At 45.7% G+C, this 25,485-nt stretch overlaps 3 protein-coding genes across 8 annotated transcripts; 2 read left to right on the top strand and 1 right to left on the bottom strand.

Moving 5' to 3' along the window:
- Positions 1-1,475: 1,475 nt before the first annotated feature.
- LOC108267850 (peroxiredoxin-6) lies at positions 1,476-5,911 on the top strand. The gene is made up of 5 exons (XM_017472309.3): positions 1,476-1,637; positions 3,910-4,066; positions 4,249-4,395; positions 4,504-4,650; positions 4,736-5,911. Exons 1-5 carry the CDS (start codon positions 1,546-1,548, stop codon positions 4,862-4,864), a joined length of 672 nt encoding a protein of 223 aa, XP_017327798.1. The 5' UTR covers positions 1,476-1,545; the 3' UTR covers positions 4,865-5,911.
- Positions 5,912-7,165: 1,254 nt separating this feature from the next.
- On the bottom strand, positions 7,166-23,561 carry fggy (FGGY carbohydrate kinase domain containing). Of its 5 annotated transcripts, none has more exons than XM_017472304.3 (16): positions 23,422-23,561; positions 18,325-18,536; positions 18,053-18,164; positions 16,843-16,994; positions 16,627-16,715; positions 14,921-15,036; positions 12,867-12,995; positions 12,600-12,703; positions 12,299-12,406; positions 11,670-11,731; positions 11,022-11,172; positions 10,643-10,717; positions 10,421-10,541; positions 10,176-10,270; positions 9,349-9,410; positions 7,166-7,464 (listed from the first exon to the last, which is right to left on the bottom strand). In XM_017472304.3, the coding sequence occupies exons 2-16, from the start codon at positions 18,526-18,528 to the stop codon at positions 7,347-7,349; spliced, it is 1,698 nt and encodes a 565-aa protein (XP_017327793.1). In that variant the 5' UTR covers positions 18,529-18,536; positions 23,422-23,561; the 3' UTR covers positions 7,166-7,346. The 5 variants fall into 5 exon arrangements, with proteins under 5 accessions (XP_017327793.1, XP_017327792.1, XP_053537608.1 ...); XM_017472303.3 differs by lacking the exon at positions 23,422-23,561 and adding an exon at positions 20,292-20,423; XM_053681633.1 differs by lacking the exon at positions 23,422-23,561 and adding an exon at positions 19,891-20,135.
- LOC108267848 (transcription factor Jun) lies at positions 22,843-24,666 on the top strand. 2 transcript variants are annotated; one of them, XM_017472307.3, is made up of 2 exons: positions 22,843-24,039; positions 24,169-24,666. In XM_017472307.3, the coding sequence occupies exon 1, from the start codon at positions 23,210-23,212 to the stop codon at positions 24,035-24,037; it is 828 nt and encodes a 275-aa protein (XP_017327796.1). In that variant the 5' UTR covers positions 22,843-23,209; the 3' UTR covers positions 24,038-24,039; positions 24,169-24,666. The 2 variants fall into 2 exon arrangements, with proteins under 2 accessions (XP_017327796.1, XP_047012911.1); XM_047156955.2 differs by having other exon boundaries at positions 22,844-23,128; positions 23,235-24,666.
- Positions 24,667-25,485: the final 819 nt, after the last annotated feature.

Genomic DNA, 25,485 nt, shown 5'->3' with positions numbered 1-25,485 from the left:
AAACGCCAGTACACAGTTAATCTGTATATCGGTTACACAGCGGATTCAGCTGAAATACTTTCGTTCTACTTTCGTTCTAATGTCCTTACGTCTGTTCTCCATGTCCTCGGATGGAGGAGCTGAGAAGCCAGGGGGTACAGTTAAAGAAATGAAAATTCTTTACCTTCCTGACGACAGCCTCCGCCCCCTACTGGTATAATAGCTACATATGCCTTGTGCATTGCCTTTTAAGGAAAAAGGGGTGTTCTAACTGGGGGCGGAGCTCATTTCTGGGCCATAAAGATATTAACAGCAGCCTTAAATAAATTAATTAATAAATAATATATATAACATAAAAAAACAGCAATATTGGTTGAATGATTTTGTCATATTACGGTATTCTTAATATGATGTGATTATTATAGGTCTAGAAATGCATTTAAATATACATATATATTTTTGAAAGATCCACTTTTTAAACATGTATGAGGCTGAATATTCAGTCCCTCCAGGATTCTGTGATTTGCTGGTCGCAGAAATGAACACAAAATCAAGGGAGCATCGCAATATTCGGAGGAGCTTGCCATTTTTGCAAAATTACCGCAGATTTTCCAAAGATCTGGGCCGAGACACATGGTGTGACGTCATCATGACGCGCATTCAGCCCACGCCCCCTTCGATTCACGTGCGTCGAACATGAGTACGGCTACAAGGTCTCATTTACCACCAAACACCAGTGTGAAGAAGACAGGATGCAGGATGCATTCTTACCCTGTGTGAGTAAAAAAAAAAAAAAAGACCTTTTTTGTTTGTTTGTTTACAGAAAATGATATTTTCCACAAATATGAAACTCTGTAAAAAATTTTAATACGGAAAACATATAAACTCTACATTTTTTCCCCAGATAAAATTTATATATATTCCATAAATATTAAACTCTTTATATATTATATATATACATATACATATATATATATATATATATATATATATATATATATATATATATATATATATATATATATATATATATATATGAACTTTTGTAATTTTTTTAAACCTCACCTGGGCTATTTATAATCTACTGCGCGTGCGCGTAAAGACCAGCTGTGCGCTCAGCGAGTCACGTGACAAGGTGAAGCGCGCGCGCCCCCTTCTTCCATGTCCATCAGTGGGAATTAGACGGTGTATATTCTTGACATGACACACTGTAGAACTACACTATATGCCCAAAAGTATGTGGACACCCGACCCATTGAAACCCCATTTGTTTGTTCAACATCCCATTCAATATGTAATTCCCCCTTTAATGTTATGAATAAGCTCCACTCTTCCCGGAAGGCGCAAACGTTTTGCCCATATAGTGTATAATATACACTGTATATTGTATGAACTGGCATTCATAATTGTTACTTACCGCGTTCTTCACCTGGCGCACACGTGAAATCCTATTACGTCACGCCCGTGACGCGGCACAAGGAGGCGCGCGCGCTGCATCTCCTCCTCCTCCTCTTCCTCCTCCTCGTCTTCCTCCTCGTCCTCAGCAGCAGCAGCAGCAGCAGCATCATGCCGGCTCCTCTACTCGGAGATGTGTTCCCTAACTTCGAAGCCGAGACCACCATCGGCAAAATCAGACTCCACGACTACCTGGGAGACTCGTGAGTAGCGCGTTTATACACCGCGCACACAATTACACACCGCGGCGCGCGCGTGGACTCGGTAGACGCGCGCGACTCATGAGTCTCATGAGACAGGCTTTGAAGTTTAATGTAGTTTAAAATAAACAAACATTAACATGCAGACATGAAGCACATCATATGCGTGTTATAATCTTACCAAGACTTTATTATTATTATTATTGAAGTGTAATTTACTCTTTCTAAAAAAAAAAAAAAGGGGTACTAAAGTGTACTTTGCATTGTTGCTGGGGTGGTACCTTAAATCTTTTTGGACCTTCGATATGGATCTTCCACCTGGAAATTTGGATCTAGACAGATTTAAAGCTACACTGCATGTCAAACTGAGCGTAAACTTTACAGTAGTGTTAGTGCACTGGCAGCAGCACACACCTGACTGTACCACTCAAGCAACAAAGGTGACGTACACTTCAGTTCAGTACCCTTTATTTCTGAGAACGGACCAGTCCGCTGTGGTTAGAAACAAACTTGTACGCCTCAGAAGAATGGCACGCGTTCCTATTTTCGATTACGATGCAGTGAATGATAGGTGAAGATAATGTAACTGCTCTGTGAACTTCTCTTTGAAGTGGCTTTTCGATTTTGTAGTAATGTAGGTCGTGGTCTCGGGGAGGAAATCCAGACTGCGCTGTAAAAGCTTTTTGTTCTCGAAGCAACGCCGGGTCGAATCGAAATGAAATTAGGGACCGCGTTATTTTTACAGGAGTTGAGCATGTGTCTGTTGATCTGTGGCATGGGTCAGTGATCTAGCGTAGTGATAGTGATGAAAACAGGCCTGTTTACCACTGGAGCACGATGTTATCATCACATCCGTCTGACTTTTTACGGTTACACTGTGATGACACATGCAGAAGTAATCTAGTCCAAATCTAGAAAACAAACCCACAGATTTGGCCCTTTTTCCAAGAAATCTACCAAGAAGGTTTTTTTTTTTTTTTTTAAATAATAATAAAAAATTATTTATTAAAAAATAATCATTTCAGGTACATAATTAGACCGTAGGGCACATGGCGGCTTAGTGGTTAGCACGTTCTCCTCACACCTCCAGGGTCTGGGATTCAAGTCCCACCGTGTCCCTGTGTGTGTGGAGTTTGCATGTTCTCCCCGTGCTGCGGGGGTTTCCTCCGGGTACTCCGGTTTCCTCCCCCAGTCCAAACACATGCATGGTAGGCTGATCGGCGTGTCCAAAGTGTCCGTAGTGTATGAATGGGTGTGTGAGTGTGTGTGTGATTGTGCCCTGCGATGGATTTTCACCCTATCCAGGGTGTACCCCGATGCTCCCTGGGATAGTCTCCATGTTCCCCGTGACCCTGAAGACAGGATAAGTGGTATAGAAGACGGATGGATGGATGAATTAGACCTTAAGGACCACTGATATACCTTTAAAGCTTTACTCTAAAAGCCAGGCACAGCTACAATATATACCGTACACTCACCCTGCTAGATAAACCATACACACTAAAGGTAGAAAACATGGCAACACAACGATCACTTTAGTACCTGTGCATTAACGCAGATGCAGATATTATTTTCACGGTTCTCCGGCCACGCTGGCGTATCTTTCTTCTAGTGTATAGGAATTCCCGTATTTTAAACAGAGTCATGGTGTTTCATGGCATTTTTAACATATTAAGAAATCCTGCTAATTATAGTACAAACACCTCCAGTCTTTGAAAACTGAATGGTGAACGAACGAGAAATAAAACCCGAGTGTTTTTTTTTTTTTGGGGGGGGGGGGGGGGGGGGGGGGTTAAAATATCACCGAGATCATGACGGCCTCGACATCTTCGCTCCTTCAGTGCTGGCTGAATAACTGCTGGCTTGTTCTGATACGTATCTTTATTGGCCCGTCCAGATAGTAAATTTGATTAAGCGTCTTTCTCTGGCAACGTTCCAGCAGCGTCGATGAATAAACTCTCAAATAACCGATACATCATATCATTTAACTACATAATAAAATTCTAATACACGTTTGAGTACTTGCACGTATAGTAAGAGCTTCTTTTCAGGCCGGTGTGCCGCGGGACGAATTTACATACACACTAGGTAAATATTTGAATTAATTGCCCTAAATCCCTCCAGGAATTTCAGCTCAGCAGTTCTAGTTTTCCCGTCCGTGCGTCCAGTTTCTGGAAATCCCCTTCCGCCCCGACAGGACTGGAGTTTGAACAGAGAAACAAAAGCGAGTGCCGCACTGTCCGTGTTAAGCTCTGGCTAATCTTTCCTTCAATAGCTGGGGCATCCTGTTCTCGCACCCGCGGGACTACACTCCCGTCTGCACCACCGAGCTGGGGCGAGCCGTCGCGCTGAGTCCGCAGTTCGCTAAACGCGGCGTGAAGATGATCGGTCTGTCCATCGATAGTGTCGAGGAACACCATGGTTGGAGCCAGGTAGGCATGTACCCATACACCTCCTCACCTCCTGTGTAGCTGCTAGCAGTGAAGAAACTACCAAACCCTACATGCATGTAGAAATGGTCGTCATTTTCCCCAAATCAGGACACGTTTGGTGACTTGTTATATTTTTGGTGCACAGTTGATACAAGCTCGCCGCTCGGGTTTTTTTTTTTAAGGACATCCTGGCCTACAATAATGACGAGACCGTCTCCAGGTTCCCGTTTCCCATCATAGCAGATGGTAAGCGTGAGCTGGCCGTGGAGCTGGGCATGCTGGACCCGAACGAGAAAGACCAGTCCGGTATGCCGCTTACTGCTCGATGCGTGAGTACAACTAGACTACATCTAGACTACATCTATAACGCTACAACGCTATAATGCTAACTACAGGCATGCTGCTAATCTCTGTCTCTCTCTCTGTCGTTGTTTAAGGTGTTTGTGATTGGTCCCGATAAGAAGTTAAAGCTCTCACTCCTCTACCCGGCCACCACGGGGCGAAACTTCAACGAGATTCTACGAGTGATCGATTCCTTGCAGTTAACAGCGTACCAGCGGGTGGCGACGCCCGTAGACTGGAAGGTGCGAGTAAGAACCTGTTGTGGTTGATTTTCTAAGTTGTGGATATTTTCCCCCCTAAATATTTTCTCACGCGTCTTCCCGACAGCCGGGGGATCGGGTCATGGTTCCACCTAGCATCCCAGAGGAAGAAGCCAAGACCCTGTTCCCTGCTGGAGTGTACACTAAGGAGCTTCCATCCGGGAAGAAGTATCTGCGCTACACACCACAACCATGAACTACGGAACCGGACAGAACCTCAGACAAAACCCAAACCCTTTGGTCCCAAAGGACCAAGGAACTGGACGAGACCAAACGGAAACGGACGAAATAAACAAACCGGACGGACCCGAGCGATCACAAGCTGCATTCACGACTCGGATTGAACTCGAGCTACCATGAAATATTTCACTTGACGACGCAGCGTTCTGACCAATCACCACTGAGAAACTTCCCGCACTGCACCCCGAACTCCATAAAGACGACGCGGAACCGAAACCCGACCGGCTCGAGACGTGACGTCATACACCTTTAGGACAAGAAATGTATGTAGAGCATTTTGTGTAACGTACTACAACTTCACACCCGGTTTAACACCTTTTACGTTTCGGACCTTTGTGAAGATCGTGTTTACGGACACGCCCACTTTTTAATTATCATTTAGAATGTATATCTATAGAGTGATAAAGTGCCAGTGAAATCATTTTTAAAATCTTTTTTATTATTATTATTATTATTATTATTATTATTTACTCACAAATGGCAATTAAATACAAAAAAAAAAAAAAAAAAAAAGTGTTCATTCAAATCCTTAAACATTTGCATTTAAGGACTTCATCGTCCACTCTGGGATTATAACCGGACTGTAAATCAGATCAGAGCGACCCGGATTGACCCGGTCACGTTTCTCACTTCACCTACGCCGGTTTTATCATTACGAAATTTTAAAACGCGGTCAGGTCGATGCCACAGATATCCGTGACCAGGAGTCCGACGGCGAACGCCACCACGGAGTCGGAATTACGAGTGGGAAAACTTTCTTCGAGCTCCGAGTTGGAATCGACGGACGCGACGTTGATGTTAAATCTGTTGAAATGCGACGTTCCCTCGTCCCAAAAGCCGATTTCTGTCATTATACATTTGCTTCGTGCAGTTAAAAGTTATCGTAGGACTTTAAATTTAAAAAATAAATAAATAAATAATTGACAATGAAATCATTTCCTGCGCAAAATACGACAGCGTTGTACAATTACGGTACAGTTTGCAGCGATGAAGTTTACAGCGGCTTCATGAATTTCTTAAAAACTTTCTTTTTTAAAAGAAAAACACACTCGACACGCATTCGCTGTTCTTCATTTTCTAGAAGTAGAATAAAAAAAAAACTGGGTTTTGTTTTTTGGTAGTCGGATAAGAGGAGGTACGCCGAACGCAGAGCGGTCAGGTTGGGAGGGGCGTACTCTCTCGCCCCTGTCGATCACAGCGAAGCCAGCCAATCCGATCCAATCACGGGCGTCCGTGAGGTCGCGTATGTTGAAGAAGGCGCACAGCGCTTTCCTCCGAGCGTATCAGCTGTAGTACGATAAAGGAGAGCCGACCCGTGGAGCGGGAACCGGCTACGACTACATCTAAAAAAGCTTTACACCGTGTCCTCGGAAACTTTGGCCTTGCAGACTGGCCTATTTTTATTTCTAATTGTTTTCTATTTAAAACTCGTCTGAGGACGCAAACTTTTGCACGTAACCTCCTCCACGTGCACGGTGATGTCCGGAAAATAAAGAAGTCCGAGACGGGAAGAAGTCATTTCCTGTTATTCCCTTTTAGATGATCAGTGACGATGGGTAGCGATTGTAAACGTGCAGAAAACGGATGAGCGAGGTTTTTCCATGCCCGTGACATCGTGGGGGTCGTGCTGCACTTTCACCCTGTGACGTGGGTGGGTTCTTTAGAAGGAAACCACCGACACAGGAAATAATCACTCGTACCAGTAAAGGTGTTACTTCCTGTAACAAGTCCGAACCGGCGTCCTCTAAACCTCCGGCGTATTTCGAGTCGCGTCCTGGTTTGAATTATTACCCGCTCCTCCTGCGAGCGTCCTCGTACACCGGTCTTTCGATTACTGTACCGAAATCTTACGCAGTGCACGTCCGGCGTACGAACGCGGACGGGTGAGAATCCCCCAGGTCGTGTCATGTCATGCCTACCAGCCCGTGAGAGGATGCGAGCGCGGACGGGCGCTCTGTAGGGAAGGGGGTGAAGGACGTGAACGCTGGTGTGTCATCGCTCGACGTTTCCATCGCTGTGCTCGAAGCAGATCGCTCGCTCAGCTGCTGGAGGATTCGTGTAGGCCTTAAACCATTTACTCTTTTAACTGGATGGCTTTGTGGCTTTCAGCCTGTCAGTTCAGACACACACACACACACACACACACACACACACACACACACACACACCTCTGCTTCTGTCAGCATTAACCACGCTGAGAGCTGAGCTAGCAGGAATGATTTAACTCAACATCTACATCTTCTGACTATCAAACATCTCAATCGGACCATGGTTTATTTATATATATATATATATATATAAATAGATAAAGAGCTCTAAATTCATGCTGCCGACACGCTCGTGTTCGAGAGACGAAACGAGCAGCAGTAGAAGCAGCGCAGCGTCGGATCCGATGCCCACAGAGGAAACTGCAGCAGCGTGTTCACCAGGCCAGACTTTCACTTCCTGAGAGGCGTGAACACGTCAGCGTCGGTGCGGCCGTCGCTCATCAGCGCCGCGTACTCTCTCTGATGGGCGAACAGCCGCAGGAACACGGCGTACTTCTTCCTGTAAAAGCTGACACACACACACACACACACACACACACACACATTCATCAGGCAGTTTTCTGAATTTATACGAAGGAGAAAAACTTTCCTGCCGTTACAGGAAAGTAATCGACGGAACAGTAGTGACTAAGCAGAATAACAGGAAGTGCGTACGTGAATAAATAAACCCCGAGATGTTTTATTCCTCTCAAACCGCAGTTTCCCTTTTTTTTTTTTTTTTTTAAACCGATTAACGAACGACACGTCGAACTTTCTATCCGTTTACAGTTACGTTTAACGCCGTGGAACCTGCACGGTTCCGAGTGACTTCCTGTTCTCGGCTATAGAACCGCCGCTCCTTCACCGGCCCCTTTTCTCTTTCTAAAAGGGTGTAACGTCGTCCGTAACAGAAACCCCTGTGCGAGCCGTTACTATAGAAACCGTAACGCTTCGAAACAAACCCGGACTACCGTCAGAGCTGCAGCTGTAGAGCATGAATCGCCAGCCAATCAGAATGCAGATGACATCGGCGCTGGGATGTAAGGCGGGTTAGTGAATGGATGAACGTTCACAAATGGTCTCAGGTAGATCAGAGGGTTTTACTGAGAGGTGTGAAAACCACAGGTGTATTCTATCGGCTGAATGAACGCTGAGCGTCCGACTAAACCGCAGCAAAACCGAAGCATTCAAAATCACTTCAGAATGAACACAGAGTGCATCCGGGGTCAGTCATCTTTCATGAGTGGTGGTAAAGATACCCGGGCTCCCGGGCGGCGATTGGCTGCGCTCTCTGTGTAGGAGGGGCGTACACTCTCTCTCCTGTCAATCAGAACAAAACTAACCGGGGTGGATTTCCCCGAAACATTCGGAACAATACGTACTTCATTATCCCTTTTGTCCGAACGTTCTTTAATTAACGAGTGTTTCCCCAAACCCTCCGTAACTAACGTAGTACTCGAACATGTCCGGAAACTAACGAGCGACCCGACCCATTCCTTATGTACCTCGTTATCTCGTTCGCTAGAACCTTCGTAAATCCATAACCGTCACCCGAACATCGCTCGTAACTTTACGCTGTACGCAAACCTGTCCGTAAATTCTAGCGTAAGTACGTACACGTGTTCAGAAACTAACGAGTAACCTGACCCATTAAGTCGCTGATCTATCGGTTTGATTCGTCTCCACACCGTAAATCGACTCGTGTGACTTTTCTCCAGACTCGTTGTGGGCGGAGCCGACGAGTGACGACTTACAACGCGTTCGTTAAATCTCCGACAACAAAGGCCCTTTGGGAAACACTCGCGCGCAGGCTTGTACCGAACGCACGTCCTTCTTTAAGCCGACCGCTATTCGCTAAGAAGACGACGGTAGATAGCGCTTTCATATCAAAAGGACAGTATGATATGCGATAAAAAATAAATAAATAAATAATAATTTTAAAAAAAACTCCGGAAACATGAATAAACATTGAATTTACTATATACGTGAATTTTATTTGCGAGATGCAAACCTTGTGTAGTTAGAGATAAATGAAAATCCCCCCCCCCTCCCCGCCCAATATGTAAATTTATACTACACAGTGCTGTTCGATTCTCAACTCTGATTGGTCAGAAATCGTGCATGGATTAAGCAGCAGCCCGGACAGTAATTTATCGCTGCGAGTGATGGCGGGAACGAATCCGTTCCGTAGACGCTCCACAACGTTAAAAGGTGCTGCGGTATAAGAGGAATAGAACACGCCGAGACGTACCGTTACGGGAAAGTGATCGACTACGAGGTGGTAAGAGTGCCACGGCTTCATCGCACCACCCCGCCGTTGATGATTTTCCCATAACTGCGTGGCACTGTGCTTTATTCCGTACTTCACTCCGTCAGTCTAGAAATGTTTGAACTGTAAACCCAGATCTCTCACCTCTCGAGCTCGAGGTTCGGTCGGACCACTTTTCCTATTCTGGCCATTTTCTCCATGGCTTCCTGAAAAAAAAAAAACCAGCACGGCGACACATCAGATTTAGCCGAGCAGGTGTCACGTGACGCACGTTCGACACCATTTAGAGTGCTCTTCTTTCCCCCATCATCAGGAGAAAAACTTCAAACTTCAGCACAAATTCGCCCTTTTGTTGATCTTTACTCAGATTTAGGATGTTGACCTAATGAAGGTTCTTGTGATGTAGGTCAGTGGTTTCTTACGCACGGCGCGGACGTTCCGACTCGCACGTAATCGTTAACGTGCGCTCAGCATACACTCGGGCGTATACGTACACGTCAGAGTCGTAGACGGAGTACCGAGGCCACTCCTCCTGCGAGACACACTACATGAAATAAGTGCGCTTTACTGTTTAGTGTGCTAAGTAACCCCCCCCACTCCCTCCCTCTTCTCCTCACTCCCTTGCTGACAGTGAAAAGGAAAAAACACATCCTAGTTAGTGCATACGCGTGTATATTTAAATAAATAAACCCAGCAGAAAAGCATCTCACGTCACGTCACGTCACGTCACGACACGAGGTGGCTGGGCTACAGCAGCGGACGACCACACCGGGGTTCCACGCCCGTCACGCATGAGTCACTCAAACTGAAAAGCTGAAGACCGGGATCAACGCCCAGTTGGTGTTTGAGCTGCTAGAGTACCATATGATTGGCCGATTGGAAAAACGAATGAACGTGCAGGTGTACAGATAGACAGTGAGGGTATATGAGAAGCTATGATGATGATGATGAAGTTCTTATTGTAAGCGTACCTGAATGGAGGTGTAGTCCCGCGAGGCGCAGGCCCCCAGAACTGCAGCACCGACCAATACGGCCTCTCTCTCTGCGGCCAGGACGACTGGCAAACCTGCACATTATACACAGAGAGAGAGAGAGATGAAGGAGAATTAGAAGAAACAGTTCTGTAACTTTCTGACCAATCAAAAAGCGGAATTCGACAGCACGGTGTACTCCGACGGTCGGTTTATTTACTAACCCGGCGCGAGGGAGCGCTTACCCGTGACGTTGGCGTGCATGCGCACGAACAGAGCGTTCTTACTGAGCCCTCCACACAGGAACAAGGTCGTGATGTCGTGTCCCGCGTCCCTCATCGCGTCCAGGATGTGCCTGGTGCCGAGCTGTGACGAGCAACAATCAGAACCCGCGCACCGAATAACCCCGGGCTGTGTGGGCTGTGCTCGTGTTTACAGGGTTAGGATCAAATCTCACTTAAACTCACAGCAGTAGCCTGTAGAGTAGCGAGGTAAAGCAGGGCCAAGTCGTCCAGCGTCCGAGACAGAGACAGTCCGATAACCTGCACAGAGCAGGAAGAAAATCATTCACACACGCACTATACACCGACGGAATGAAGAAAATAAAACAAACAAACAAACAAACAACATATCAATCAAATCACAACCATACATACAAATAATAATAACGAAAATCCCCAGATTTTATTATTAAATTATTCCTCATAGAAAAATGATTTCGATGAAATAAATAAATAAATAAATAAATATTTATAAACCGTTCTCACTCACTGCATTTCAGTCCCCGCCTCCGCTTTCGATTAAACGTCACGTTAAAGCTTGTAAAGTTTTAAAATCGGTGCTCACCATGCCCTTTAGGCTCTGGTCAGCGAGAGGAGACCGGTTGCTGTGGAAATCGGGCCAGACGTGCAGGCCGGTGGTCAGTTCGTCCGGGTTCCTCAGGTCTTTGGCCATTTCCTCCAGGTGGCCGTTCAGGAAAGAGTAAATATGCACTCCACTGAAAAGAAGGGGAAAAAAAAACAAAAAACAAAGAGACATTAAACTATATACACTTCAAAATGAGATCCTGGATGTCGGCCTGGGCCATATGATATATAATATATATATATAAATAATTATAATATAGTGTATATTGTGATATATTACGCTTTTTTAAGAAATGAGGGTTTTATCAGGATCCTCCGTGCATGGATCACCGTGTACGTTTAAATGTAAACAGTCTGCGGTAGGGCTGGAGTCAAGAGCGCGAGTGTCCGGTCCAAGACCGCGACTAGCCGAGAGCGACATCACGAAGCGTCACGTCGCTTTTCAGGCTACATATATTCACGTAGACACCGTTAGCCCGTTTCCTAAACGAAGGGATTTATACGGACTCTCAGTCGAGAGCACGAGCGTATTTAGCGAGACCAACGCGCAAGCAGTACCGGGGCCGATAAGTCTGAGACTCGTTTATTAAAACATGTTTAGCGACTCAACCGAGGGACAAACACGTACCTGTTCTCCGCTCGCTCCTTTAACTGAGAGAAAGCGGCGTGTCCCGTCACCACGTGATCAATCTGGAGGGGGAACAAGAAAAAAAACAAAACAAAACACATCTATAAGCCCTGTTTATACACGATATGTCCAAAAGTATGTGGACGCCTGACCGTCGCACCCACGTGTCGTTCGTCCCCCAAACGATTGCGTCTGTACGCTGTAGAGTACAGTCTCCCTTCGCTGGAACTAAGATCTCGAGTGTCCCGTACAGAGCCCTGACCTGAACACACCCCAGACCCCCGCGTGTGACGTCATTTCCTGACCCCACGGACGCTCTTGTGGCTGAATGACCCCAAATCTCCGCAGCCACGCTCCGAAATCTCGTGGAAAGCCTTCCCGGAAGAGTGAAGCGCGTTGCAACGGCAAACAGGGGACTAAAACTTTATGTCAAACTTTTGGCCACGTAGTATACTTTGTGATTAATACCACCTTGCCCTTGGAAAACCTGTTCACATGGGGAGGTTCTGATCACGCTTCTATATTACGCAGGATGACGAAACGTCCGCCGATATCCGATTACTCGATCCGATCACACGTTCACAGAGAGCTGCGTTACGACGTCTTTACGCGGACGCGTTCGGACTGACCAGTTTCCCCGTAGCGCTCTGACCGCCTTCGTTAAGCCACAGCTCCGGTACCATGGCGGACAGGTACGGACCCCACACACCTGGAACAAACAGAGGCTTCTGGCTCACCTGCAACACACACACACACATGCACACACACACACACCTTAACCTCAGCACAATATTCTTCCTCGTTTAGTGTTTTTTTTAAAGTTACATTTAAAACAAAGCATCTTGTGAGGACATTTGACACTATATCCATTATTATTTAGTTCCCACACACACACACACACACACACATTACTATTAGCTATAAACTCACAGCCATGTGACAGGACGATGTTCCACAGATCAGAGCAAGGCGCGACGTGATTGGCTGATTTTCACACGGCAACTGATGGCCGCTTACATCCGCCCCGATGACGCCTAGAAAACGAGGACAAACCGGAAGAACCATCTTCATAATACGACTGCATTTCTTTCCACGTCTCCCACGATGCCTCACCGAGCTTTAATACCCAGCCCTCTAGTGGTTAATCAGCAGAAATATCATATACATGTTTATATATATATATACGGTATAACCGACCCAGTCCTCCTGCGTGGGCATCGATCAGAGACGCTCCCACAGCTGTTCCCGGCTCCAGACCCAACTCTGCGGCTGCCTCCGGAGTCAGTCCTCCTCCGAGCGGGCTGCCGGGACAACACGTCCGCTCCCCTGCACGTGACAGGGACACAGGGTCAAAGAGTTACACACGTCTGCCTCCGAAATGGCCCGGCTGTATTTCAACACGTGTGGCCAATCAGGGGCATCCGTGAGCCCGTGTAAGCGTAAGAGGGGGCGGAGTCAAACAGTGCTGATGTAAATGTTTTTCCAAGCCGTTCTGTTAGGTCGGTACGGTAGAGTACTGAACCGGACACGCGTCGATCACAGGTTTACGATCTCCCATAAACCAATAGAAAACAAACAAATACGCAGTTTAAACCGACGTATCGGATTATTATTTTATTTTATTTAAAAATACAGATGACGTCATGAGTTCTGTCTCTCCGTTGTGTCCTTAATTAAGAAGCAGAAAATATATTTAAGGAAGCAGTTAATAGCATAACAAGGTTTTTAGTAAGGACACGGAAGGAGTCTCCAGTGTCAGCCCTGAAGTTGTCTGATGTCTTCGGGACGGGACGGGACGGGACGGGACGGGACGGTCCATGCTGTTTTCTTCGTGGTTTCTCGGTAACATGACGAGCTGCGCTTTTTGTCTTAACTTCGACAGAGAGAAAGAGTGAGAGAAAAGAGAGAGAGAGAGAGAGAGAGAGAGAGAGAAAAGAGAAAAAAGAGAGAAGAGAAAGAAGAGAGAAGTGAGAGAAAAGAGAGAGAGAAAAGAGACAGAGAACAGAGAGAGAAAAGAGAGAGAAAAGAGAGAAAAGAGGGAGAAAAAGAGAGAGAGCGAGAGACAGAAGAGAGGAAGAGAGACAGAAAAGAGAAAAAAGAGAGAGAGAAGAGAAAAAAAAGAAAGAAAAGAGAGAGAAAAGAGAAAAAGAGAGAGAGAGAAAAGAGAGATAAGAGAGAGAAGAGAAAAAAAGAGAGAAAAGAGAGAGAGAGAGAAAGAGAGCGAAGAGAGAGAAGAGAGAGAAGAGAAAAAAATAGAAAAGAGAGAGAGAAAAAGAGAGAGAAGAGAAAAGAGAGAGGAGAGAAAAGAGAGAGGAGAGAAAAGAGAGGAGAGAGAGACGAGAGAAAAAAGAGAAAAGAGAAAGAAGAGAGAAGTGAGAGGAAAGAGAGAGAAAAGAGACAGAAGAGAGAGAGAAAAGAGAGAAAAGAGAGATAAGAGAGAGAAGAGAAAAAAATAGAAAAGAGAGAGAGAAAAGAGAGAGAAGAGAAAAGAGAGAGGAGAGACGAGAGAAAAAAGAGAGAAAAGAGAGAAAAGAGGGAGAAAAAAGAGTGAGAGACAGAAGAGAGGAAGAGAGGAAGAGAGAGAGAGAAAAGAGAAAGAGAGAGAGAGCGAGAGACAGAAGAGAGGAAGAGAAAAAAGAGTGAGAGACAGAAGAGAGGAAGAGAAAAAAAGAGTGAGAGACAGAAGAGAGGAAGAGAGGAAAAGAGAGAGAGAGAGAAAAGAGAAAAAGAGAGAAAAGAGGGAGAAAAAAGAGTGAGAGACAGAAGAGAGGAAGAGAGGAAAAGAGAGAGAGAGAAAAGAGAAAGAGAGAGAGAGCGAGAGACAGAAGAGAGGAAGAGAAAAAAGAGAGTGAGAGACAGAAGAGAGGAAGAGAGGAAAAGAGAGAGAGAGAAAAGAGAAAAAGAGAGAGAGAGCGAGAGACAGAAGAGAGGAAGAGAAAAAAGAGAGGGAGAGAAGATCGTGTCCATGTCCTGCTTCTCTGTGGAAATATCTGCAGGTCGTGTCTAGTCGAGATCGCTAAGCGGTGTTTGGTTTTGTCGGGTCTTGACGAATCGGTCTGATGTAATCTTTTGATCATCAGTTTTCAGTGCATGATTATTTATTGTCAGTGATGGACGTAGATCAGACAGGTGAGGGTGTAGAGGATCTCTTTCCAGTCAGGAGTCAGTGCTCCGCATCACCCGTGGGTGCGGTTGAGGATCACCGATACGGGTTATACAGCACCGTGCTTTGTGTTTTAAACACGTCTTACCCATTTTTGAATGATTGTTCTCCATCAAGTCCTGGAGACCGACGGCGGCCCAGAAACTGTCGTCCCAGCCGTCCGGCGGCGAATACGTCCACTTACACACCACCGTGCACAGTGATCTAGGACACAGCGGAGAGGTGTGAAGACAGAGATACACAAGAGTCGGCCCACGGTTTTACTCGTTTACTCAGAACACACCCGGATACACTATTAAACCAGTGACCTGTAGAAGACTTTAAAGCAGCGGTATGTAACTTGCAAACTGCGTGTGTGTGTGGACGGAGTGTGTGAACTATGCAAGCACAAAGTCATGTGACAAACATACCCAGCCTCAAGCGCTCTTCTCTTCATCCAAAAGAAATCGGATTTCTTTTTCAGGACCGTGTGGGCAAAAATCCGATCTGTTCTAAATCAGACCTTTCGTATGTAAAGTAGCTAGATTGATTTGGATCATAAAGAGAATGGATAAGACAGGAAGTTACGTGGCTTTTTTTTTCCCCAACACACTTACAATAACAAAACAACAACAACAACAACAACAAGTCCAGCGGAAGGCCTGATCGAGACGACTGGTGCATTCTCATTACAGATATCAAAGACGAACACGGACCGGCAAAGTCAAACATATCCGATCCGAGCTAAAGAACAAAAACAAATCTGTGTCACATAACGAAGCCCGAGAGACGCCGAAAACAATACCGAGTACCGAAAGACGGAAACACACCCGTACACACACGGCCGCATCTCGACAGGTTCGGTTAAATTCAGTCCTCTCCCAAACGACTGGAGCAGCAAGGCCAGTTCGACCGTTTTCTGGTGTGAGCTCAAGAGACGAACACGAGACGATCGATCGGACTTTCAGCTTTCATTTCCTCGTATTTATAAATCGACTGGAATTCCCAAAGAAACACGTAGAAGAGCCTGGAAAGTTCTGGAACCGAGACGAAGCTCCACCAAAGTGATGGAAAAGTGCCAAAGTGTGGAGAAAGAAAGGATCTGCTCGAGATCCAAAACATACGAGCTCGTCTGTGCAACGTGGTGGAGGTAGCGTCGTGGATCGGGGCCGCACGGCTGCTTCTGGGACATTCTCCCTAATCTTCACTGATGACGGAACTCGTGACGAGAGCGGCCGAACGAATTCAGACGTCTACAGGAACGTCCCGTCTGCCGGTTTACACAGAGACGTGCAAACGACTATGATCAGGAGGAACTTCATCGCGCAGCAGGACGGCGATCCAAACCACACCGCCGTCTCAACAAAGGACTTGATCGGGAGGGGGAGGACGTGGAAGGTTTTAGACTCCATCTCCAGACCTTAATCTAACTGAGCAGCATTTCACCCCTGAAGAGGACACTGAAGGGAGGAACCTCCTGAAACCAACAACAACTGAAAGAATTTGCAGTAAAAGCCTTGAAAAGAACCCCAATGAAGACAGTCTGGTGACGTCAGTGAAATTAGACTAGACTATCCGTTCCTATACTTTTGCTCGGCTACGCAAACCGGGTGGTCTGATACCAAACGTACCACGTTCTAAGCTCTTTAACGCGTCTAGACGTAAATACCAGGAAATGAAAGTCTGACCTTTCGTCTCATATCCACCTTTCGATCTCGATCTTTGACGTACAGCGAAAACAACAGAATTGGACTTGCTGTTCCAATACTTTCGGAGAGGACTGTGTGTGTGTGTGTGTGTGAAGAAAACCCTCACCTCACCAGCGAACCTGTTGCCTTCCAGGATAAAAAGTCTGGCAGGTCGAAGAAGTGTGCGGCTTCCTTCCAGCAGCGCTCCCTCAGGTTCTAACGGGAACACGGACACAGTGAGACAGGATCCGAGAGAATTTAGCGGCTGCGTGTCGCTCTGATGTCACGCGGGCGGCGGTTACGACGGTGTTTATGGAGAGAAACGTGAGGCGAGCTGCGTCACCTCTTTCAGCCACAGTAACTTGGGCGGCTGCATCTCGGGAGACATCACGCCGCCGACGGCGCTCAGGACTCGGTGAGAAGTGGCTGTGATGCGGGACGCTTGTTCCGTCGCTCTGTGGTCCATCCACATCACCACGTTCCTCTCCTTGACACCTGACGGGAACATGGAAGACGGCGGGAGTGACATGGGTGGGAACATGCGGCACGATTTAGAACCTTTAATGCGGCATTCTCCTAATTGACGGCATATCACGATCATTTACATATGCAAATTTGACATGAACTTATTATTATTATTTATTCCGTAAAAGGATCTTCATTTGGGGCTTTAATGTCTAGAATATGGAGCACTGCAGTGATGGAAGAAAATTCGCACCCTAAACACGCTGTAATTTAAATAAATTAAACATAGTCAGCTACAAAACTATTGGCACCCTTGGGAAGGATGGTTGCTCGGTATTCTCCAGCTCGTGCAGGAGTAGGCTTGTGGGATATAATGATTCTGTCGTTCCTACGTGATCTTACGTCCCCACGATACACCGTGGCATGATGTTACCAGCCCTGCCATCCTTTTTACGCACTGCATGAGCTGCCCCACACGTCCTGACTGCACAGCTGGTAATATTATGATTACACCCTGTACTACTCTCCTTCATCCCGACATGGAGGAAACGCTCGCTTTCTCTGATTTGTTTTAGAGTTCCAGATGAATAAAATCATTCATTTTTTTTATTATATGTGACGGCACCACGGATAAAGTGCCTGGGTTTAAACCAGTAAGTCATTTGTCCTGTAGAGTACACTCGGCTTTGTCTGTGAGGTCGCTTAGCAACTAAAGAGCGCGGCTGACGGTACGGAAAATTTCACTTCGATTTAAGGTTACGTTTCTCTCACAGGTTTAGGCTGAGAGTTCTTCTACGCGTTTTTTTCCCCGAGGGTGCCAATAATTCTGGAGCTGACTGTCTGAATGTCAGAGACCTTAGCAGAACTCTTGCTGGGCCACGCCTCCAGCTGTTAGTGTTTTCAATAGCAATAAATGTTTCGCAATTTTCAGACGATGCCTTCCAGATGGCGTTCTTGACGGACGCGGACATTTCAGGATGAAGAACTCGGCTGCGCGCGCGCGCGCACACACCCCCACACACACACACACACACACACACACACACACACACACACACACACACACACACCCCTTCTGAGCTACTAACCATCTTTATTAACAGCTACAGGCTGAAAGTTCTGGTCCAGAACCACCAACGAGCACGTGGCATCGAACCCGATCCCTCGCACTCGCTCCTTCGCGATGCCTTCGGTCACTTTCTACGATGAGATAGAGAGAGAGAGAGAGAGAGAGAGAGAGAGAGAGAGAGAGAGAAAGATTACACACACATTTGTAATCAGACACTGAGGTATATATTGGGAATAAAACACTTGTGGGCGGAGCTACAGAGGATACACCCATGCACCATGTCTTTTGTACCTTCACAGTGCTGCAGCATTTCCTCCAGATGTCGTCGGAAGATTGTTCGTAATGATCTGCCTGAGGCTGCCAGATGTGCACGGGCTCCTCGGCCACGGCTGTAACACGGCCGTCGCGGGAAACCAGCGCAGCTCGAACGCTGCCGCTGCCCGCGTCCACGCCCACGTAACACCGATCGTCTCCGGACGAAGAAGTGCTCGTCATCGAACCGTCTGCGTATAAACACACACACGTGTGATATCAAACAGACACACAACACGCAGAGGGTTAACGTCACGACCTGAAACAGCAGCCCTGTCCATCACCTGACCCGAACGCTCTTAACGTGTCTCTCACGCTCCGGAATAACACTTCAGTGACATGACTCTGATACACGTACAAAAACGCCTCGCTAACGAAGACATGTTCGGTCAACATTTAAGGAAGGAGTCTCCAGTGTCAGCGGTTTGTAAAGCTTTAAACGAGTAGGCATGAATTCTTTTTGTTTGTTTGTTTGTTTGTTTTTCGACTGAAATATAAAGTTATGAATAAAACCATTTTGTTTTAATTTGATATGAAAGCATGTTTTCAGTAGGTGGCCCGGCTGGTCATGTGACCAACGTCATTCAGTTCGACATGAACGTTCAGGAAGAACTTCTTTCTTCCCCCCCCCCCCCCCCCCATTTAAAAATAAAATAAATAAATAATACACCTGAAACAAGGGTAAACAAAAAATAAAAATTCCCCCAAAGTCTCTCTAATTAGAGTTAAAATAACGGAAGCATTGTTTTTACTTGCTGAACGGAGTAAAGTTGGCTGGACTCTGGACTTCAAATTAAGGGACCGTCTCTAAAGTTACATACGACATCGGTATACACGTTTCTAACTCCAACAGCATCTGCCTTACAGTCATAAAACCAACCGTATAGTATTCACCAAGGTGTATAATGCACGTCTTTTAGATTTTCGATATTTAATCAAATAAACTGCCGAATCCTATGTAAAAATGGACATTTCACCGCTGAATGGACTCGTACACAAAACGTCCCATCGTTTAAAGCTCAAAAGCATTTGAAGGGAATGACTTACAGTCACGAAAACAACTGTAAAGTGTTCATCTAGGTGTCAGGGATGCACGAACGAAAAAACTGTCTACGGTTGCATTTATTTATGTACATGTTCAGACAGATTGTGGATGGGAGCCAAAGGAATTCAACATTATTTACATAGGCTGCATTTCCAGTGAACCTTGTGAGCCCTGTTGAACTGCTTCTCAGACATAGAACGGCTGAAAAATGGTAATAATAATAATAATAATAATAATAACAACAATAAGCTTATCAAATTGCTCAGTAATCACTTAGTTTCTCTCTCTACACACAGATCCCTACACAGTTTTATCTGTGATTATTGTGTATTGTCAGTACTTTTAATTATTTCATTAATAGGACTTTTTTTGTGTGTGAAGAAAATGATTACTTCCAATACGGGTCGTTTTGACCCCCTTTGTACATTCGTGTAGGTTTTTTGCTTCATGTATTGTAGGGTTAAATATAATTTGATGGCATTTTTGTCAGACGCCCTTACCCAGAGCGACTTCCGTTTATCTCATTTATACAGCTGAGCAGTTGAGGGTTAAGGGCCTCGCTCAAGGGCCCAGCAGTGGTAGCTTGGCATTGGCAGCTCTTGACCTCCTGATCTGAAAGGCCAGTGTTACAGCTGACATCTACAGGAACACTTTCCCGTTGTTTTTGTGACTGTAAGTCATGGTCTTGAGATGCTATTGTGGTTAGAAACGTGTATATCAATGTCGTCTGTAACTTTAGAGACGGTCCCTTAAATTGCGAATACTGAACATCAAGCCGGCTGAAGAGATAAACACAGAACAATAAAGCACAGTAAAGTTGTTCAAATGTCTACATATTTTTATAAACATGCTTTAAAAACAGCGTTTATACCAGAGGGATTCGTTAAATCGATTATTTTACCGGGAAATAAGACGCGCTGGTTTTAAAGCACAAAAACCCCAAACGCTAGCAGGATCAGGACAGACTTCGAGCTACGGCGAGAGAGAAGGAGCAAACCGCGGAGCAGAAAAACAGGGAGATGACGTCACTCAGCCACCGCCACGCCAGGGGGAGAGGATTCAAAAGGATTTAAATTAATAAAACAGACGTGAAGCAAACAAAGAAACAAACCAATAAAGGAATAAATAAATTAGTCTGCATTGTTGGTATTATTGTTGTTTGAAAAAAAAGGTGTGCATTAATATTGAAGAAGAAGAAATAATTTTAATAAAATAATAAATGTGCGTTGAAAAGTGAATGAATTAATATCTATCCATCTATCTATCTATCATTTTGAAAGATTCCAGGCTAAAATGGTCAAAACTGTCAAATAAAAAATGAGCCCATTGTTTAAAACTATACTACATGAATTGTTTATCTATACCACGTGTGATAATGACTTTACTTTCCATATATTATTCATCGTTATTTCTTTTAACACTTCCATTTAATAAACATGTATGGATTTAGTTTACTATGAAGCATTGCTGTTAGTGTATGATACCCTGTACATCTCTAGTTCATAAATATAATTAATACTTAAAAAAAAAAAAAATGATCCAGGGAGTCAATTTTAAACCGATTCACGAGGCCGTTCGGATAATCTGATTACATTCGAATATTTTACATCAACTAACAAACAGCCAGATTTTTATCCCGAGCTGTTAAAGTACAGAATCTCATAAAAACCTGCCAGCACATGAAGTCGTAGGCGTTTATGAAAAGCCGAGTCGTCTCGGTGATTCACTGGAGTGATTCATCAGAGACGTGCAGTCAGACAGGACTGTAGACAGTAGTGCAGGAGTGTGAGTATCTCCGTCTCTTCATGACAAAGGAAAATGAGTTCATTACAGGGGGATTGAAAAGTGGCCTACTCCGGCAGCTTTTACACAAAAATCACACGATTCACGTCAACTTTACACGTGTGATTTCCGAACACTTCAAATCTTTCACGCGTTTTGCGTGGATTTTTTTTTTTACACGTTTCATTTATATTTGTGTGCTTTTTCTCTGATGCCTTTATCATCATGTGTGACTTTTACGTGATTCGTTTATTTCTTTTCTCGAATTCTTTCACGTGATTTTCACGTGGTTCGCTTGCTGTTACGTGTTATTTTCATGTGACTTGTTCATTTTCACGTGCGATTCATTCATTTTCCATGCGCGATGCATATTTTCTCACCTGGGTAATGTACTTTCATGTGGTTTTTACACACACTTCATTTACTTCCACGTACGATTTTTCACGTGATTCATCTATTCACAGGTGATTTCCCCTCCCCCTCTCCAGGTGATTTCCCCTCCCCCTCTCCAGGTGATTCGCTTGTTTTCGCACATGATTCATTAATTCATTTCTTTTTAAGTCATTTCTGTTCAATTTTCTTTTACACGATGAATTCACGAATTTCACGTGCGATTTCTTTATTTACATAGCTCCGCACGTTTTAATGATTCATTTCTTTATTTTCGCACGTGATTTATACAAAGCCGAGTCGTTTTCACGTGAAACTACATGGTGCGAATATTTCTTTCGCACGTGCTCGCACGTTATCCGTATGTCGTGGCGTGCCCACTCGAGTTTACACGTGCGGGTTCAGGGCGTTGTTTCCGTTGTTTTTTTGTTTTGTTTTTGTTTCTTTTTAATGCACGTGATTCCGCTCGCCGTTTATCGTTCGTTCGTCCTCAAGGTTGCAGGAGTGCATCCTGGGAAGACTGATCCTGGGGTAGGAGTACAGTCTGGATGTGGCATCGTTCACACAACAAGGGGTCGTTTAGACGCGCCAGCGCACCTACAGCGAGGGTTTTGGAGGTGGGAGGAAACTGGAGAAAACCCTATACACTACAGTACATCGAACCCTGGAGCTGTGATCACATCTCCCTCACACAATCAGCAGAAACCCCCTCCCCGGAGAGAGGGGAGTCAGTCTGGCTCAAACGTTCCGAGCGGAGATTTCGACTCGATGTGCCAAATACCTCCACGTGTTTGTTGATGTGCAGCCGGGGCAACTGCTGAAGCGTTCGTGCCACACGGCGGGTTACAGACGCGAACAAAGCGTACAAACGAAGCTCATCTGGACACGAGGATAAGAGCAAATGTGTTGTGTACGCTCCCCCCCCCCCATCCCCTTGAACCTTCCATGTACATTTGGGCTGGAATTTCACTTGTTCCACTCTTCTCCTTTACACTACTGCTTTATTACAACTTTACACAAACATCTCACTTCTCCTATTTATTTATTTATTTATTTATCTATCTATCTATCTATCTATCCCACGTCTGATGCAAACACTTCTCCCTCCACTGCATCTTAAACTCGAGTAATCAGATCCTCCAGTGCAATACGTAATCCCAAGGTGCACCGCTCAATGAATAAGCGCATTACCTAATCCCATGAAGCATTGCGGTGGGCGGGGGTGCTTTTGGAGAGCTGGGGTGGTTTTGGAGGGCTGAAGCCCCACCCCACGCGCTCATGTGGGCCAGTGAGTGTTGTTGGACATGACATCATCTTTATTTTCAGTGCGCGAGCTGAGCCGTGCCTCCAGGAAAGAAAGAAGTAGAAGAAGAAGAAGAAAGAAGAAAAAACAAAAACAACAACAACAAAAAAACAACCCACCAGGAAAGTTTGTCTCCACGTCGGAAGTGTGAGAGGATGTTTCAGGATCTTGCTCGAGACGGAGGAAAACTTTCCCTGAAAAGTTGCTGCGGTTGTTGTTTTTAATGAGCGGATGCCAGAGTGATCGGCTGGAACTTTTTTAAGGTGCGCGGGTTTGGGGATCGGTTTTACGCGCGCGTCTTTCTGCAGAAATCTTCCGTATTTGTTTGTTTATTCTTTTGAAAAATGGATGGATTGTTTTATAATGAAGCTCTAGATGGTGTGTTAAACCAGCACCACCACCACCATCATCCTCACCATCACCACCACCACCATCACGGCGAGGCTGGAGGAGGGAACGGATACGAAGCCCTGACGCGCAACATGACCCTGAACCTCGCCGACGCTCACGACGCGCTCACGCTCACGTCCCCCGACCTCAATTTACTCAAACTCACCTCCCCGGAGTTGGAGCGACTCATCATCCAGTCCTGCAACGGCTCAGCTCCGACGACTCCGGCTTCCGGTCCGGCGCGCGCTTTCCCCGCTCCAAAACCCGCCGCGGACGAGCACGATGCCTTCGCCGCCCTGGCTGAGTTTCAGTGCCAGCAGAGGATGTCCGGTAACCCCGACGACGTCGGACCTGTGGCTCCGGGATCGTCTCACGCCTGCGCCGGGTTTGCGGAGCATCTGAACCACACGTGGGACGCGTACACCGACGCGCCGCCGCCGTGCGTTCCTGCGCAGTTCGGCGCGTACAAGGACGAGCCGCAGAAAGTCCCCGAGACGCCGCCGCTGTCTCCCATCGACATGGAGGACCAGGAGAGGATCAAAGCCGAGAGGAAGCGCATGAGAAACCGCGTGGCCGCCTCTAAGTGCCGGAAGCGGAAGCTGGAGCGGCTCGCGCGGCTGGAGGAGCGAGTGAGCCGGTTATCGGGGGAGAACGGAGAGCTGCGCGGCGCCGCCGAAACGCTCAGAGACCAAGTCGCGCAACTCAGACACCAGCTCCTGGATCACATCAAGAGCGGCTGCAAACTCCTCAGCCAGCAGCTGCAGACTGTTAAAGAGTTTTAAAGGTGCGGTCCGTCTTTTTTTTTTTTTTTTTTTTTTTAAACTGCGCTTCAACACTTATAATGATGTCAGACATAGCCTATATTAGAAAGACTGCGATTCAAAATGCTATTTTTTCCCCTCTTTTGTTTCAGGCCTTTTTTTTTTTTACATTTCTTTCTGGCCCAGAAATTAGCTCCACCCAACAGCTGGATCAGAGCTACTTTTTTTTTTTTCCTCCCTAAAACGCACCTTACTCTGCACATGTACTGTAGTTTCTCCACAGCGTGTTGGGTCAGACGTCATTTTCGCTCGGACATCAGGTGTGTCTAAAACGACATACGGCCCCTTTAATCGGACTGCACTGTAAACCTTGTCTTCCAACGTCTAAAGGAAGTCGTTTGTGCTAGACGGCTTCGTGGACCTTTTCACGGGTGGCACGGGGTCCGGGGTCGGATCCTGAACTCGGGGTTCCTCGCAAACCGGGGTGCATTCCCACCTCAGGCCTGGTGTTCCCAGAATAACCTCCAGCTCCACCTCCACCTGACCTCTATAAAGCACTTACTGAATAGAAATGAATGAATTGCATATTAACACGTGATGTCAACTTTCCCCCCATTTATCTTTTTACTAATATACAGATTTGCACTGTTTTTAAGATTTCTAAATTGTAAAAAAAAAAAAAAAAAAATTATTACGTGTAAACATTTTATATCATCAATCAACCTGTATATGGCGTTGTTCTTCCCCACAGCGACATGACGGTCCACGTACAATACAAAAGCAACTGTTACACACTTTCGGTGCATCTTAAATAAACAAACAAACAAACAAACAAACAAATAAACAGCGCTTCTTAAAACGAATGAAAACGTACTTGTGTGTATACCGTTTTCAAATGATTGCGAGCATGCAAACGCTGGCGAATTTTAAGAAGAGACCCGTTTACGGGATTTATTTATTTATTTTAAACACGTTTTCTTTTGTTTTTAAAATAAGGTTACGCGACACTTTGGGAATTGTTACGCGAGTCTCGTTAAAGTTGATCTGAATGGTCAATTTGTCATCAAGATCACATGCACGTCGTTTATGGTGTCGGCGGGACGTGCAGGGCACGAGACCATTTTAAACGTACAAGAAGAGAGAGCTTTAAACCATAGAGCCGTCGTTAAACAGGCATTCCACGAGAGATTCGAGAAACACACACACACACACACACACACATATATATATATCGCGAGATGACTAATGAACGAGAACTAAACGCGACAGAGCGTTGTGAGATTGCGTTCTGACTGACAGGATGTGAGCTTTCGCAGCTCCTTTCTCGTGACTACCCATGGTGTGTGGTGTCTGGGTAAATATTCAGAACATATTTCTAGTAGAAAGTGGAATGAACAGGTGAAGTTGCAGTTGTGTGCACACGCGCAAGTCGTATAATACGACCCGCCTGTCTTTTTACAGGATTAGGT

This window comes from Ictalurus punctatus, chromosome 7 (assembly GCF_001660625.3).
Source record: "Ictalurus punctatus breed USDA103 chromosome 7, Coco_2.0, whole genome shotgun sequence".
Classification (NCBI taxonomy): Eukaryota; Metazoa; Chordata; class Actinopteri; order Siluriformes; family Ictaluridae; genus Ictalurus; species Ictalurus punctatus.
This window is presented reverse-complemented; position numbering and strand designations above follow the sequence as displayed.